The 11803-nt window shown below is 59.1% G+C and overlaps 1 protein-coding gene across 1 annotated transcript in view; it reads right to left on the bottom strand.

Annotated features, from left to right (window-relative positions):
• PADI4 (peptidyl arginine deiminase 4) overlaps positions 74-11803 on the bottom strand; it is a 32945-nt gene continuing 21215 nt past the window's right edge. The window contains exons 11-16 of the mRNA XM_018054703.1: positions 6252-6406; positions 4279-4420; positions 3922-4024; positions 3018-3088; positions 2395-2535; positions 74-801 (exon numbers count right to left, since the gene is read on the bottom strand). Coding sequence (XP_017910192.1) covers positions 568-801; positions 2395-2535; positions 3018-3088; positions 3922-4024; positions 4279-4420; positions 6252-6406 — 846 coding nt within the window. The 3' untranslated portion in view covers positions 74-567. The remainder of the gene's footprint in view (positions 802-2394; positions 2536-3017; positions 3089-3921; positions 4025-4278; positions 4421-6251; positions 6407-11803) is intronic.

The following is an 11803-nucleotide window of genomic DNA, read 5'->3' as shown; positions in this document are numbered from 1 at the left end:
TCTAGGTAACAAAGGCAGAGGAACCAGAGATCAAATTGCCAACATCCGCTGGGTCATGGAAAAGGCAACAGAGTTCCAGAAAAACACCTATTTCTGCTTTATTGACTATGCCAAAGCCTTTGACTGTGTGGATCACAAGAAACTGTGGAAAATTCTGAAAGAGACGGGAATACCAGACCACCTGACCTGCCTCTTGAGAAACCTGTGTGCAGGTCAGGAAGCAATAGTACCTCTAGGAGAGAGGAGGTATCAGCTGATGGGCCAGTTGAGTAAGAATTGACCGTCCTTAGAACTGAGAAGTCATAGCTGCTGGGAAGATGCTGCTTCCATCTCTAATGCTTTGGTGGGTCACAGGAGGTCAGACCATCACCATGGGATCAACCTTCTAATATAGTCTTGTAAAAATCAAGCTTACTGTTGAAAATGCAAGAACATTGCTTTAAAGCCCTTCACGAGTATAGAACAGCTAAACAAGAGAAGCAAATTGCCGTAACAGAGACAAAGCACGGAAACTATCCCCTAGCTAAGCCGGAGTCTCGGCCAGGAGCTCCCGAGGGCGGGCCCGGCTCAGGGCTCCATGCACCACCACTTGAAGGCGAAGGGCTGCCGGCGCACGTTGGTGCCGCAGTGCACGTCCCCTTGCCGGACGTGGTAGGCGTAGAAGTCGTCGAGGAAGGTGCAGTGGAGGCCCAGCGGCTCCAGCAGGGACCGCACCTCCTCCTCCAGGCAGCAGCGGCCGTTGATGACGGGCCCGAAGGGCTTGGGGATGCCCAGGTGCCTGCCCAGCACCAGCATGTTCACCTGCAAAGGGGGCGGCCAGGTCAGGGGCAGCAGCGTGCGCCTTGCGGCCCCACCTGAGTGTCCCCTATGACAGCCCCACTTCACAGGCCAGCAAACGGAGGCCCAGAAAGGTGATGAGAGCTACTGAAGGCCAGGGAGTGAGGCTAGGTCCTGTACCCAAGCCTTCGGACTCTGGGTCCGTGTTCTCAGCCCTTTCCCTCCCTCCTCGCTGCCGCTCTCCGGCAAACTCGAGTCCTCAAGGCCCGGCCCAGTGCCGCTGCCTCTGTGAAGCAGCCTGTGGCTCTCCAGATTTGGGCAACTAGCCATCCTCTGGGTTCCCACAGCTCCCAGCACAGCGCCTGGCACAGAGGAGGCACTTAACACAGATCTGTTGATGTTACGATCCGGTGAATAAGTGACTGCACACTTTATAGCACTTTCCATACATAATACGTTATGTAAACGACTGTTTCCTCCACCGTCGTTTACATAAGGCATTACACTGGGAGGTGGCCTATGGGTTCGAATCCCAGGACTTTTACATAGCTGTGCGGCCTCGGGCAAGTCACTTGGCCTCTCTGCGCCCCATCAGCAGAAAGAGCCAAGCACGCTTCCGGGTGTGACAGTCGCGTGAGAACAGGCGTGCGGCCTGGGCAGGGTGCAGTGAGCTCGGAGTCAGTCTCCAGGCGTGCGGCCTGGGCAGGGTGCAGTGAGCTCGGAGTCAGTCTCCAGGCGTGCGGCCTGGGCAGGGTGCAGTGAGCTCGGAGTCAGTCTCCAGGCGTGCGGCCTGGGCAGGGTGCAGTGAGCTTGGAGTCAGTCTCCAGGCGTGCGGCCTGGGCAGGGTGCAGTGAGCTCGGAGTCAGTCTCCAGGGCTCAAGAGTCGCTGCAGGGACACCTCGGCTCTCAGACTCGGCCCGTGCCGGCTGCCTGGCACTCTCGACCTCTCCACCTGCTCCACACCCAGGCCCTCGCCCCCAAGCTCCAGTCACAGCTCCCTGTGAGGCCTCACAGGGAGGAGGAACCGAGTCAGCCCTGAGATTCCTTGTCTGAGACGCTGCACCGCCAGCTTCAGGCATCAGCTTTCTTTCCCCTGGGGCTAAGCTGCAGAAAGAAATGACGTGCTTGGGGCCAAGGACCCTTATTCAGGAGAGGGGATTACGAGGATGGTGCTCCCTCCTGCCTCGTTTGAGCCAAGGAATCCTTTCTTTCTAAACAAAATTTTCTGCAATATCTCAAAGCATAAAACAGAGACGAATCTAAAGCATGTGAGGGAGGCCCTGTCTTGGAACCCCAGAGTCCTGGAGAACCCAGTCTGCAAACCACCCGCCTGGATCTTACTTGGCCCGACACAAGGAAGCCCACAGCGGGCAGCGGAGCCAGACCCCAAGCTCTGAACCCCAGCTCTCGCCAGAGACCTGACTCCCTGTGCATCAGCGGGGTGACAACAGTCTTTCACCCCCAGGCGGTTGCCTCTTAAAGGCGCTGTAAGCTGGAGAGGGCCACACAAACCCCAAGGGGTGAGGAGACAGCCAAGCCTGCTGGATCCACAGCCCAGGCCTCTTGGACTTAAGACTGCGGGCAAAGCTGGGTGGGCTTGGAGGTCCGCATCCTCACCATGTTTGGGAAAAAGGCTTCGGCCTTGGGGGTCCCTCGCGAGTCTTTGATGAGCTTGAAGAGCTGCGGGATGTCCACGATGTCCCGCTCGGCCAGGCCCAGCTCCCTCTTCAGCACCGCCCGGTTCCAGTCGATGCATTTCTGGGGGGCGGGAGGAGGGGCAGCGGTGGGCGGGGCGGGGACTCGGGGGCGGGGGGAGGGGCAGCGGTGGGCGGGGCGGGGACTCGGGGGCGGGGCGGGGCTCGGGGGTGGGGCGCAGGCGGGCCGGTTTAGGGGAGGGCCTGAGGCAGGGCCAGGAAGGCGCCTCCTGGCCCCTCTGCTGCTCGCCTCTGCCCCTCCCCGGCTGTCCCTGCCTGCCCCGCCACGCCAGTGCTTGGCCTCTTGCACGCCTCCATGCCTGTTTCGGGGTCCGCCCTGTCTTTCTCTGACTTTGCCAACTCTTTTCTCGCACACACAGACAGACACACAGACACACACACACACACACACACACAGATCCCGGACTGATCACCCGGAAGGCTCCGTCCTGGTCTTCTAACCTCGGGGTGGAGAGCTGGGCGAGGGGTGGGGGCGAGTGTCAGGTTGCTGGGGGTGTGACATGCCCTGAACGGCCAGGCTAGTACCTCCACGTATGAATTGTGTTCTCTCAGTGTCTTGTCTGACAGAATGTCCTTTATTTTCTGCTGTTTTTTTTCTGTCATGGAGAAAAAGAAGCAGGTGAATTCAGAGATCCACTTTGCTCTTCCCAGAAGGTCCAGTAGGGACTCAGTTTTCCCATCTACAAAATGGGGGCAGCGATGATTCAGAACACACAGGTGTGTTATGAGTACCTGGGAGGTAAATGACTTTAATAAAATAATTTACACTGGGTAAGTTCTTATTAAGAGCGTTACTTTCAGTCTCGTGAATTCTCTCATCTCCAAAGGGCTCCTGTTTCCTGAGGGGCAGAGGCCTGACCGTTGCCTGATGCTCCATGACATAGACAGACGCTAGGTGAAAGCTCTCAGTCATAGCGACATCAACCTCTGACTCCAGCCTGAGTCTGCAGACATCACTGGAAACCATATTTCATTCTGTGCTCCATCCGGATTAAGCTTTCTTTCAGGTCCTCAGACACAGCTTGCTTTCTCCTGCCTCTGAGCCTTGGCTATTCCTTCTGCCTGGATTATCTGGACTATCTTTAGTCCCATCCCACTGCCCCGTTTATCTGGCCAACTCCTGCTCAGCTCTCATACTCAGGCCTGACCTTTCTGCCTCCTCCAGGAAGCCTTCCTGGGACTCCTCCAAGACACCCCTCAAAGCCCCTGTGTTGTTGCTTCCTGAACTCACTCGCCCCGGACTGTGAGTCCCGAGGGCAGGGACCTCCTCCTCCCTGTTCACGCGGCACCCCTAGCGCCCCGCACAGTGCCTGGTGCCCGGCAGCGGGGCAGAAGATGCCAGAGGCCTGAGTGATTCCATCTGGGGACGGGAGACCACGTATAGGCAGAGGAAGCTTCCCAGGGGAAAGGCCAGGCGCAGCCAACTTACTCTTGACCCCTTGGAACAGCAGGGCCTCCCCGTGGCCCTCCTTCAGCTGCTCCTGGAGCAGTCTGTAGCAGGCCCTGGGGCTGGCCAGGAGAAGCCGGAAGCCCTGGGGGCAGAAAGCCCGCAGTCAGAGGTTAGTTTGGATCCTGGGGCTCCCGGGAGGAAGGCTCTGCCAAGGGTGTGGGGAGCGGGGGCTTGTACCTAAGCTGGCTGCTTCTTCCATGCCCCCTTCTGGGTGAGGGAGAAAGATTTGGGAAGCTAAGGTCAGTGTCCCCACCCTCCCCGGCGGAGGCAGAGCTGAGCCTGGGGACCCGGGAAGGAGGCCTGCGGCTTCCTTCAGGCAGCCCCCCAGGACCTCACCTTCTTTTGTGCCGGAACGAAGCTGAGGAACTCGTCCACGTGGCCCACACACAGCCAGTCAGAGTAGAGTCTCACCGGGGCCTGCACCTGCTGGGCCTGCAGGAAGTCCTGCAGGGTCCGGTGCATCTCCTGGCTCTCCTTGCTGCCGGCAGAGGGGGCCACGGGGAGACAGGCATGCGTTCAGGCTGTGGTGCTGGAGAAGGCTCTTGAGAGTCCCTGGGACAGCAAGGCCGACCCAGTCAATCCTAGGGGAAGTCAGCCCTGAATATTCACTGGAAGGACTGACTCTGAAGCTGAAGCTCCAGTACTTTGGCCATCTGATGCCAAGAGCCAACTCACTGGACATGAGTTTGAGCAAGCTCCGGGAGATGGTGAAGGACAGGGAAGTCACGTGTGCTGCGGTTCATGGGGTCACAAAGGGTTGGACGTGACTGAGCAACTGAACAGCTACAGCAGCAGTGGGGACATGGGCGTCCCTGCTGGCTCAGCTGCTAAAGGGCCTGCCTGCAGTTCAGGAGACTGGGTTCCATCCCTGGGTCGGGAAGATCCCCTGGAGAAGGAAATGGCAATCCACCCCAGTATTCTTGCCTGGAGAATCCCATGGACAGAGAAGCCTGGTGGGTTACAGTCCATGGACTCACAAAGAGTTGGACGCTTGTGACCGAGTGACTAACGCTTCCACTTTCACGGGGAGACGGGGGTGGGGGAGTCCACGAGGGCAGGAGTCACCAAGGGCGTCTCTGAGGGCCTGGGACTTGGTGAAGCGGCCAGGACTCTCCAGGGAGGGGTTCAGAGCCCGGGATGCCTTCTGTTATCATCGTATCTCCTACCATCTGAGAAGTTTAGAACCTGTCACCCCAGGTTTCAGAGTCAGTGAAGGATGCAGGGCCAGTCCTTAGCCTCTGCAAGCGCTGCCTGTTGACTCAGCCTGGATGCTGGTGTCGTGAGCAGCGTCGCCGTGGGTGTGGAGCTGGTCCCACCGAGTCAGTGCCCCCTTGTCAGCTGTGCGCCCTCGAGCACGCCCCGTCACCGCCCCGGCCTCCACGCTCTCCCTGCCCCGACCTCCAGGCGCCTTCAGGACCCAGCCCTCACTCCCTCTTGCTCAGTTTCTGTTCTAGCCCCTCTGGCCTTGAACCCACCGAGTCCATTCCTGCCTCAGGGCCTTTGCCCGTGATCTTTTCCAAAAGCGCTTATTTATTTGGCCGCACCGGGTCTTAGCTGTGGCTTGTGGGCGCTTTAGTTGCAGCCCGCAGACTCTTAGCTGCTGCATATGGGATCTAGTTCCCTGAGCAGGAATCGAACCCGAGCCCCCCTGCGCTGGGAGCTCGGAGCCTCAGTCACTGGACCAGCAGGGGAGTCCCTGCCCAGGAACCCTGCTCCAGAGCCCCGCGCGGCAGCGCCCTGCTCGTCATCGGGCCTCGGGCCCCGCCCCAGAGAAGCCCTCCTGGGTCTGCCTACGCGGCTTCCCTCGCCTCTTCTGCTGCACTTCTGTGCTTTCTTCACTGCTGGAAATTCTTACTTGTTAGCTTTTCTGTGGCGCGTCGTCCCCACTAGGACAGCGGCAGGGCTTGCCCGTCCTGCTCAGGGCCACACTCCCTGCCAGCTCCTGGCTCAGGGCCCGCGCAAAGCAGGTGCTCAGCAAACATTCAGCGGCCCGAGGCGTGCAGGTGGCCGAGCTTGGAACTGGGCTCCCCACTGGGTGTTCTTTGCTGTCTGCTTTGATTCCCCACAATCCCTCAAGTTTGTTGAGCCCTCTTTTTCTTCTTCTGCACTGAGAAGCATGCAGGGTCTTCGTTTCCCAGCCAGGGATCCACCCCAAGCCCCTCGTGTTGGAAGCGTGGAGTCTTAACCCACGGGACCCCAGGGATGTCCCCGCTGAGCCCTCCTGGCCAGGAGCCAGCAGGGAAGCCCTCTGCTGCACCCCACTCCCCTGCGCCCCTGAGTCCGCCCCGCTCCCTGCCTCCTCTCCTCACCTGGGGTAACCACTGTCCCCAATGAGGATCCTGCCCAGCGGGTACGCCTTCCCCCCGACTGTCACTGGGGGGCTCACTTCCAGGTTCCCAAAGGAGTCGAGGTCAGTCACACTGCCCGTCTGGGGCCCGCGAGTCACGTAGCCAAAATCTCGACCCTGGGGAGGGAGGAGCAGGGGCCAAGAGTTAGAGAACCCAGGGTCTTGGGGACGAGAGCGTGGGGTCCAGGTTTAAAGATGAGCTTGCTCACAGAAGAAACCCTTCGGCCACTGGTTCAGAGCAGGTCCCGTTACCGTCTGAGGGATTCTGAAGGAAGGCTGAGTCAGCGCGGGCAAGAGAGGGGTTTATGAGTCTCTGCGGGGCGCATTCTAAGCCTTGCGTGTGTGCCTGCTCAGGCGCTCAGCCGTGTCCCACTCGTGACTCCATGGATTTATAGCCTGTCAGGCTCCTCTGTCCACGGGCTTTCCCAAGGAAGAACACTGCAGTGGGTCCCCATTTCCTGCATCAGGGGCTCTTCCTGACCCAGGGATCGAGCCCACTTCTCCTGCGCTGGCAGGTGGGTCCTTCGCCCCTGAGCGCTGGGGAAGCCCACTCCATAAGCTTTAACTCGGGTGTGAGAATGAGTCTGCAAGGCTCCATCTCTGTCCTCAGAGCAGAAACTACGTCAGGCAGGCTGCGGCTCGAGCTGTCTCTACAGCAGACGCTCCTGGTCCACAGGGGCGCGTCCCGGCCTGGGGCTGCAGTGGGCCTCCCCACGAGGCTGCGGCCCCTCGTCCTCGAGAGAAGACCGCGGGGGCGGCGCCTCCCACCCCGCGCTGGCTTCTGGCTGCCGGCTGCCGCTGTAAGCCGCCGGCTCTGAGCTCAGAGGTCTGAGTCGGCCTCACGGGACCGGAATCAAGGGGCGGCAGGCTGGCTCCTTCTGGAGGCTCTGGGAGAGAACCCGTTTCCCTTCCTTTTCCAGCGTCTAGTGGTCAGCTGGCTGGCGGCTCTTCTTCCGTATTCAGTGCCCATCACTCCAGTCTCTGTTGCTGACATCAGAAGTCTTTTCCCATCCCGGCCCCGCTTCCTCCCTTTCATGAGGAGCCTTGTGAGGGCATAGCGTCCTCCCAGATCACCCAGGAGAATCCCCATCGCAAGGTCCCTGACTTAATCTCATTTGCAAAGCCCCTGTTGCCATGTAAGACGGCGTCTGCTTCTGGGCTTAGGGCCCATCTGAGAGGCCGTCCTCAGCCCGCCTGCTGCACCTCTAACCCGTGCTTCTGTGCTGTGCTCAGTCGCTCAGTCCTGTCTGACTCTTTGTGACCCCGTGGACTGTAGCCCACCAGGCTCCGCTGCCCATGGGGATTCTCCAGGCAAGAGTACTGGAGTGGGTAACCTATCCCTTCTCGACTGACCCAGGAATCGAATCGGGGTCTCCTCCGTTGCAGGCAGATTCTTTACCAGCTGAGCCACCAGGGAAGCTCACCTCCAACTCTACTGCCCACAAATTGATGGTTTGTACCCTGGGCCTTCATGGGGGCCACAGACGCCCTGAAACTTGATGCCAAATACTGGGCTTGGGGCATGTTTTGTGGGAAGATGAGTAGCCTCAAGCGGGTCTGTGACTCCACAGGTCTAAAACCCATTCTTTCCAAATCCTCCCTTTCTCTCTAAAACCCTTGCCAACCTGACCTCCTCCCCTGCTGGGCCATCAAAACTGCTCCCTTGAGCTCCTCTGGTGGTCTGCTGGTTAAGAGTCCACCTTGCAGTCCAAGAGACCAGGGTTCAATCCCTGGTCCGGGAAGGTCCCACTTGCCACGGGACAACGAAGCCCATGCCCCCAGCTACAGAGCCTGTGCCCGAGACCCGGGAGCTGCGATTACTGAAGCCCAAGCGCCAGAGCCTGTGCCTTGAGACCAGAGGAGTCACTGCCGTGAGGAGCCCCCCCACAGCTGGAGGAAGGCTGTGCGCAGCGGGGAGCCCCCACAGCAAGCACCGGCCGGCCAAGAGTCAGCGTGGGACAGATGCCCCTCGGGGTCCCTGCGGCCACAGTCAGCTCAGCGCGCAAGGCCTGGGCTCCCTTGTCCCTGAGCGGCGCCTGGGTCGGCTGGTCGCCCCCAGCCTTCCCACGCTCTCTGCACCTGGTGTTTGGGACATCGTGGTCTCCCTCCCTTTGCTCCCTCCGAGTCTCCTGCGCGCTGGGGGTGGGGGTGGGGCACAGACCGGGTCCTCCTTTCACTCCCTCCCCTGGTGGTCTCGCCTGGCCTCGAGAAATACCGTCCACATGCTGGCCGTGGCCAGGCTCACAGCGTGGCCTGCATGTTCCTGCCAAACGCCGTGAGCGCGCCCCCGGCCTGCCTGACGCCCCGCTTGGAGGCTGACCAAACATCTCACACTTGCCCCAGTCAGAACTGCTGACCCTGCTCCCCACTCCCTCATCCCCTGCCTGTCCCGAGGCCCTCCCCTCCCAGGGGGTGGTGCCTGCCCCACAAGGGTCAAGGCCTGGAGCCCCCCCTTGTCAATCCCGCACAGTGTCAGAAGTCCTGTTCGTTCTGCCCTCAAAGTGTATCCCAAGGGACTTCCCTGGTGGCCCAGGGGCTGAGACTCCTCACTCCCAGCTCAGGGACTCTGGGTTGAATCCCTGGTCAGGGACCTAGACCCCACACGCTGCAACTTAAGCTCCTGCAGGCTGAAACTAAGGCCTGGTGCAGGCGGATCAGCAAGTAACTATTAAAAATAAAATCACATCCCAAAGCCGACTGCTTCTCCACTCCCTTGCCCCATCATCTGTCACCAGGTTCAGTGGTGACCTCGTCCCCGATCCCCCCACCCCACCCTTCCTCGCTGTGATCCATTCTCAACATGCAACCAGAGACTGCCTTCAACAGCACCAATCAGATCAAACTCGTCCTCTGCTGAAGACTCTGCAATGAAGCAATAATTCCCCAGAGCCTCAGATTCTGAAGAAATGGCCTCACAGTGGCCAGGAAGCCCCAGGACCCGTCTCCCCCAGCGACACCCATTCCCGCCACGTGCCTGCCTCCCCACCTCTCTGCCTCTTGCTCACTGGGTCCCCCCTTCCGGCCTCCTCACCACTCCCTGGGCCTGCCAGGCACATCCCGCCTCAGGACTTCCGCACTGACTTTCCCGCTGCCCAGAACCCTCTTCACCCTGACATCCGTAGAGGCAACTCCTTGACCTCTGTGGGGTTTTTGCTCCGGTGTCAGCTTCTCGATGAGGTCTCCCCTGACCATTTCATTTAAAGTTGCCATCTAATCCCCCCAGCACTCTGGCTGCTGGCAGCCCCGTGATTCCGCTTTCCTTTTCTGTAGTACTTGACTGCACCTCCCAACATATAATGTAACTTATTTATTCATTAGGCTTACTGTTCTGGCCTTCCCTGGGGGTCCAGTGGTTAAGAACCCGCCTGCCAGTGTGGGGCACACAGGTTCGACCCCTGGTCTGGGAGCTAGATCCCACGTGCCACAGAGCGACCGAGTGCGTGTGCCCCAGCAGCTGAGCCCACACACCGAGCGCCCACTGCAACCAGAGAGAGCCCGTGCAGCCGAGAATAAATAAACTAAAAACACTCATCGTTGCTGTCCTACTGCCCAGAGCCCTCTTCTCCCAGACATCCGCGGAGTCAGCTCCCTTGCCTCTGGAGTGTTTGCTCCACTGTGAGCTTCTCAACGAGGCCTCCCCTGACTATTTCATTTGTCTATCTCTGAGCTAGAATGACAACCCCATAAGAGTAGGGGCCTCGGCATCGCTCAGCAATAGATCCCTACTGATCCCTACACGGCTGGACACGGACTACGTGCTCAAAGAACGTGTGATGAAGGGGTGATGAATTCACCCGGGTCGCTGCCCTGGCGCCATGAGACGAAAGGTACAAAGGCTACAGGCGTGGGTTCCTGCAGTCCAGGGGTTTCCACTGTCTGCAGAAGAGGGTCCCCCAGAGTGGGGTGTGCAGGAGATGCCCGGACGGGGGGTACTTGCCATCGATCCCAGCACAGACTTAGAAGGTGTCCAGGTTCTCCTCCAGTCTTTCTGGTCAGTCAAAGAAAAAGGTCTCAGAGTGGTGGGACAAATCCACCCTTAACACCCACTCACCTCCTGTCTTAACAAGGAGAGCAAAACCTCGATTCTGAGCTTTTGTGGACCTTTGTGTGAAGATGGATTTAATAGCACTCTTTGTTTTCATTCAGTTTAACTTCAAGGGTAAACGCTTCTATTTTTGGCAAGCGCCCTCGGTGCTCCATTTACTGGTTTAAAGTTTACTGACGTCGCCTTGTGGAAGGAACAGCCCCCGCGTGTCAGGCTGCGCGCCAAGTGCCTGGTGAGCAGTGATGGCACCATGGCTCAGCCCCTGCCTGCGTGGCGCTTCCAGCTTATCTGGGAGGCAGAGGGTGGGAAGCAAGCAGGCTGGTGATGTATAAGAGACTCCAGGAGGAACAGGCAGGTGGAGAACACCAGGGCCGTGGGTGGGTCCTTCTGCCTCAGGCTGGCCTCCCTGAGGGCACAGAGGCTGAGACCTGGAGGTGGAGATGCAGCCAGACCCTGAACTGGGGCAAGCGCCGCAGGCAGCGGAAACAGCAGGTGCAAAGGCCCCAGGGTGAGCACAGCTGGGCGCATGTGAAGACCAGGGAGGAGGCCAGTGGGGCTGCAGCCCCGTGAGGGGCAGGGAAGTGGCCCAGGGCTGGAGAAGCAGATGGCGCCGTAGCCTGGTGAGGAGCTTGATTCTTATCCCAATTCTTCTTATAAAATTTATTTTATCTATTTATTTGGCTGCATCGGGTCTTAACTCCCTGGCCAGGCGAGGGGGAATCTTAGTTCCCCAACAAGACTTTGAACCTGCATTGCAAGGAGGGTTCTTAGTCACTGGCCACCGGGGAAGTCCCTGAGAAAGCAAGCGTGAAGGCGTTAGTCGCTCAGTCCCGTCTGACTCTGCGACCACCCCATGGACTGCAGCCCGCCAGACTCCTCTGTCTGTGGAAGTCTCCAGGCGAGAGCCCTGGACTGGGCAGCCATGCCCAGGGACCGAACCTGCATCTCCCGCATGGCAGACGGGCTCTTCACCGTCTGACCCACCAGGAAAGCCCAGGGGAGTCCCTGTTCCACGATCCCCAATTCCTTTCCTGAGTGATTTGAATCAAGATACCCCAACCTGGTGGCTCAGATGGTTAAGAACCCACCTGCAATGCAGGAGACCTGGGTTTGATCCCTGGGTTGGGAAGATCCCCTGGAGGAGGGCATGGCAACCCACTCCAGTATTCGTGCCTGGAGACTTCCTTGGACAGAGGAGTCTGGCGGGCCACAGTCCATGGGGTCACAAAGAGCTGGACACGACTGCGTGACTAAGCACAGTGACCAACACCCCTGACTGCCATGCGGGCTAAGGGACCACCACAGCCTCCCTCCATCTGAGGCTGTCTATAGGAAGGCCAGTTTTCATTCAAATCCCAGAGAAAGGCAATGCCAAAGCATATTCAAGCTACCACACAATTGCACTCATCTCACACACTAGCAAAGTAATGCTCAAAATTCTCCAAGCCAGGCTTCAGCAGAAAGTGAAC

This window comes from Capra hircus, chromosome 2, assembly GCF_001704415.2.
Source record: "Capra hircus breed San Clemente chromosome 2, ASM170441v1, whole genome shotgun sequence".
In the NCBI taxonomy this organism is placed as follows: domain Eukaryota; kingdom Metazoa; phylum Chordata; class Mammalia; order Artiodactyla; family Bovidae; genus Capra; species Capra hircus.
This window is presented reverse-complemented; position numbering and strand designations above follow the sequence as displayed.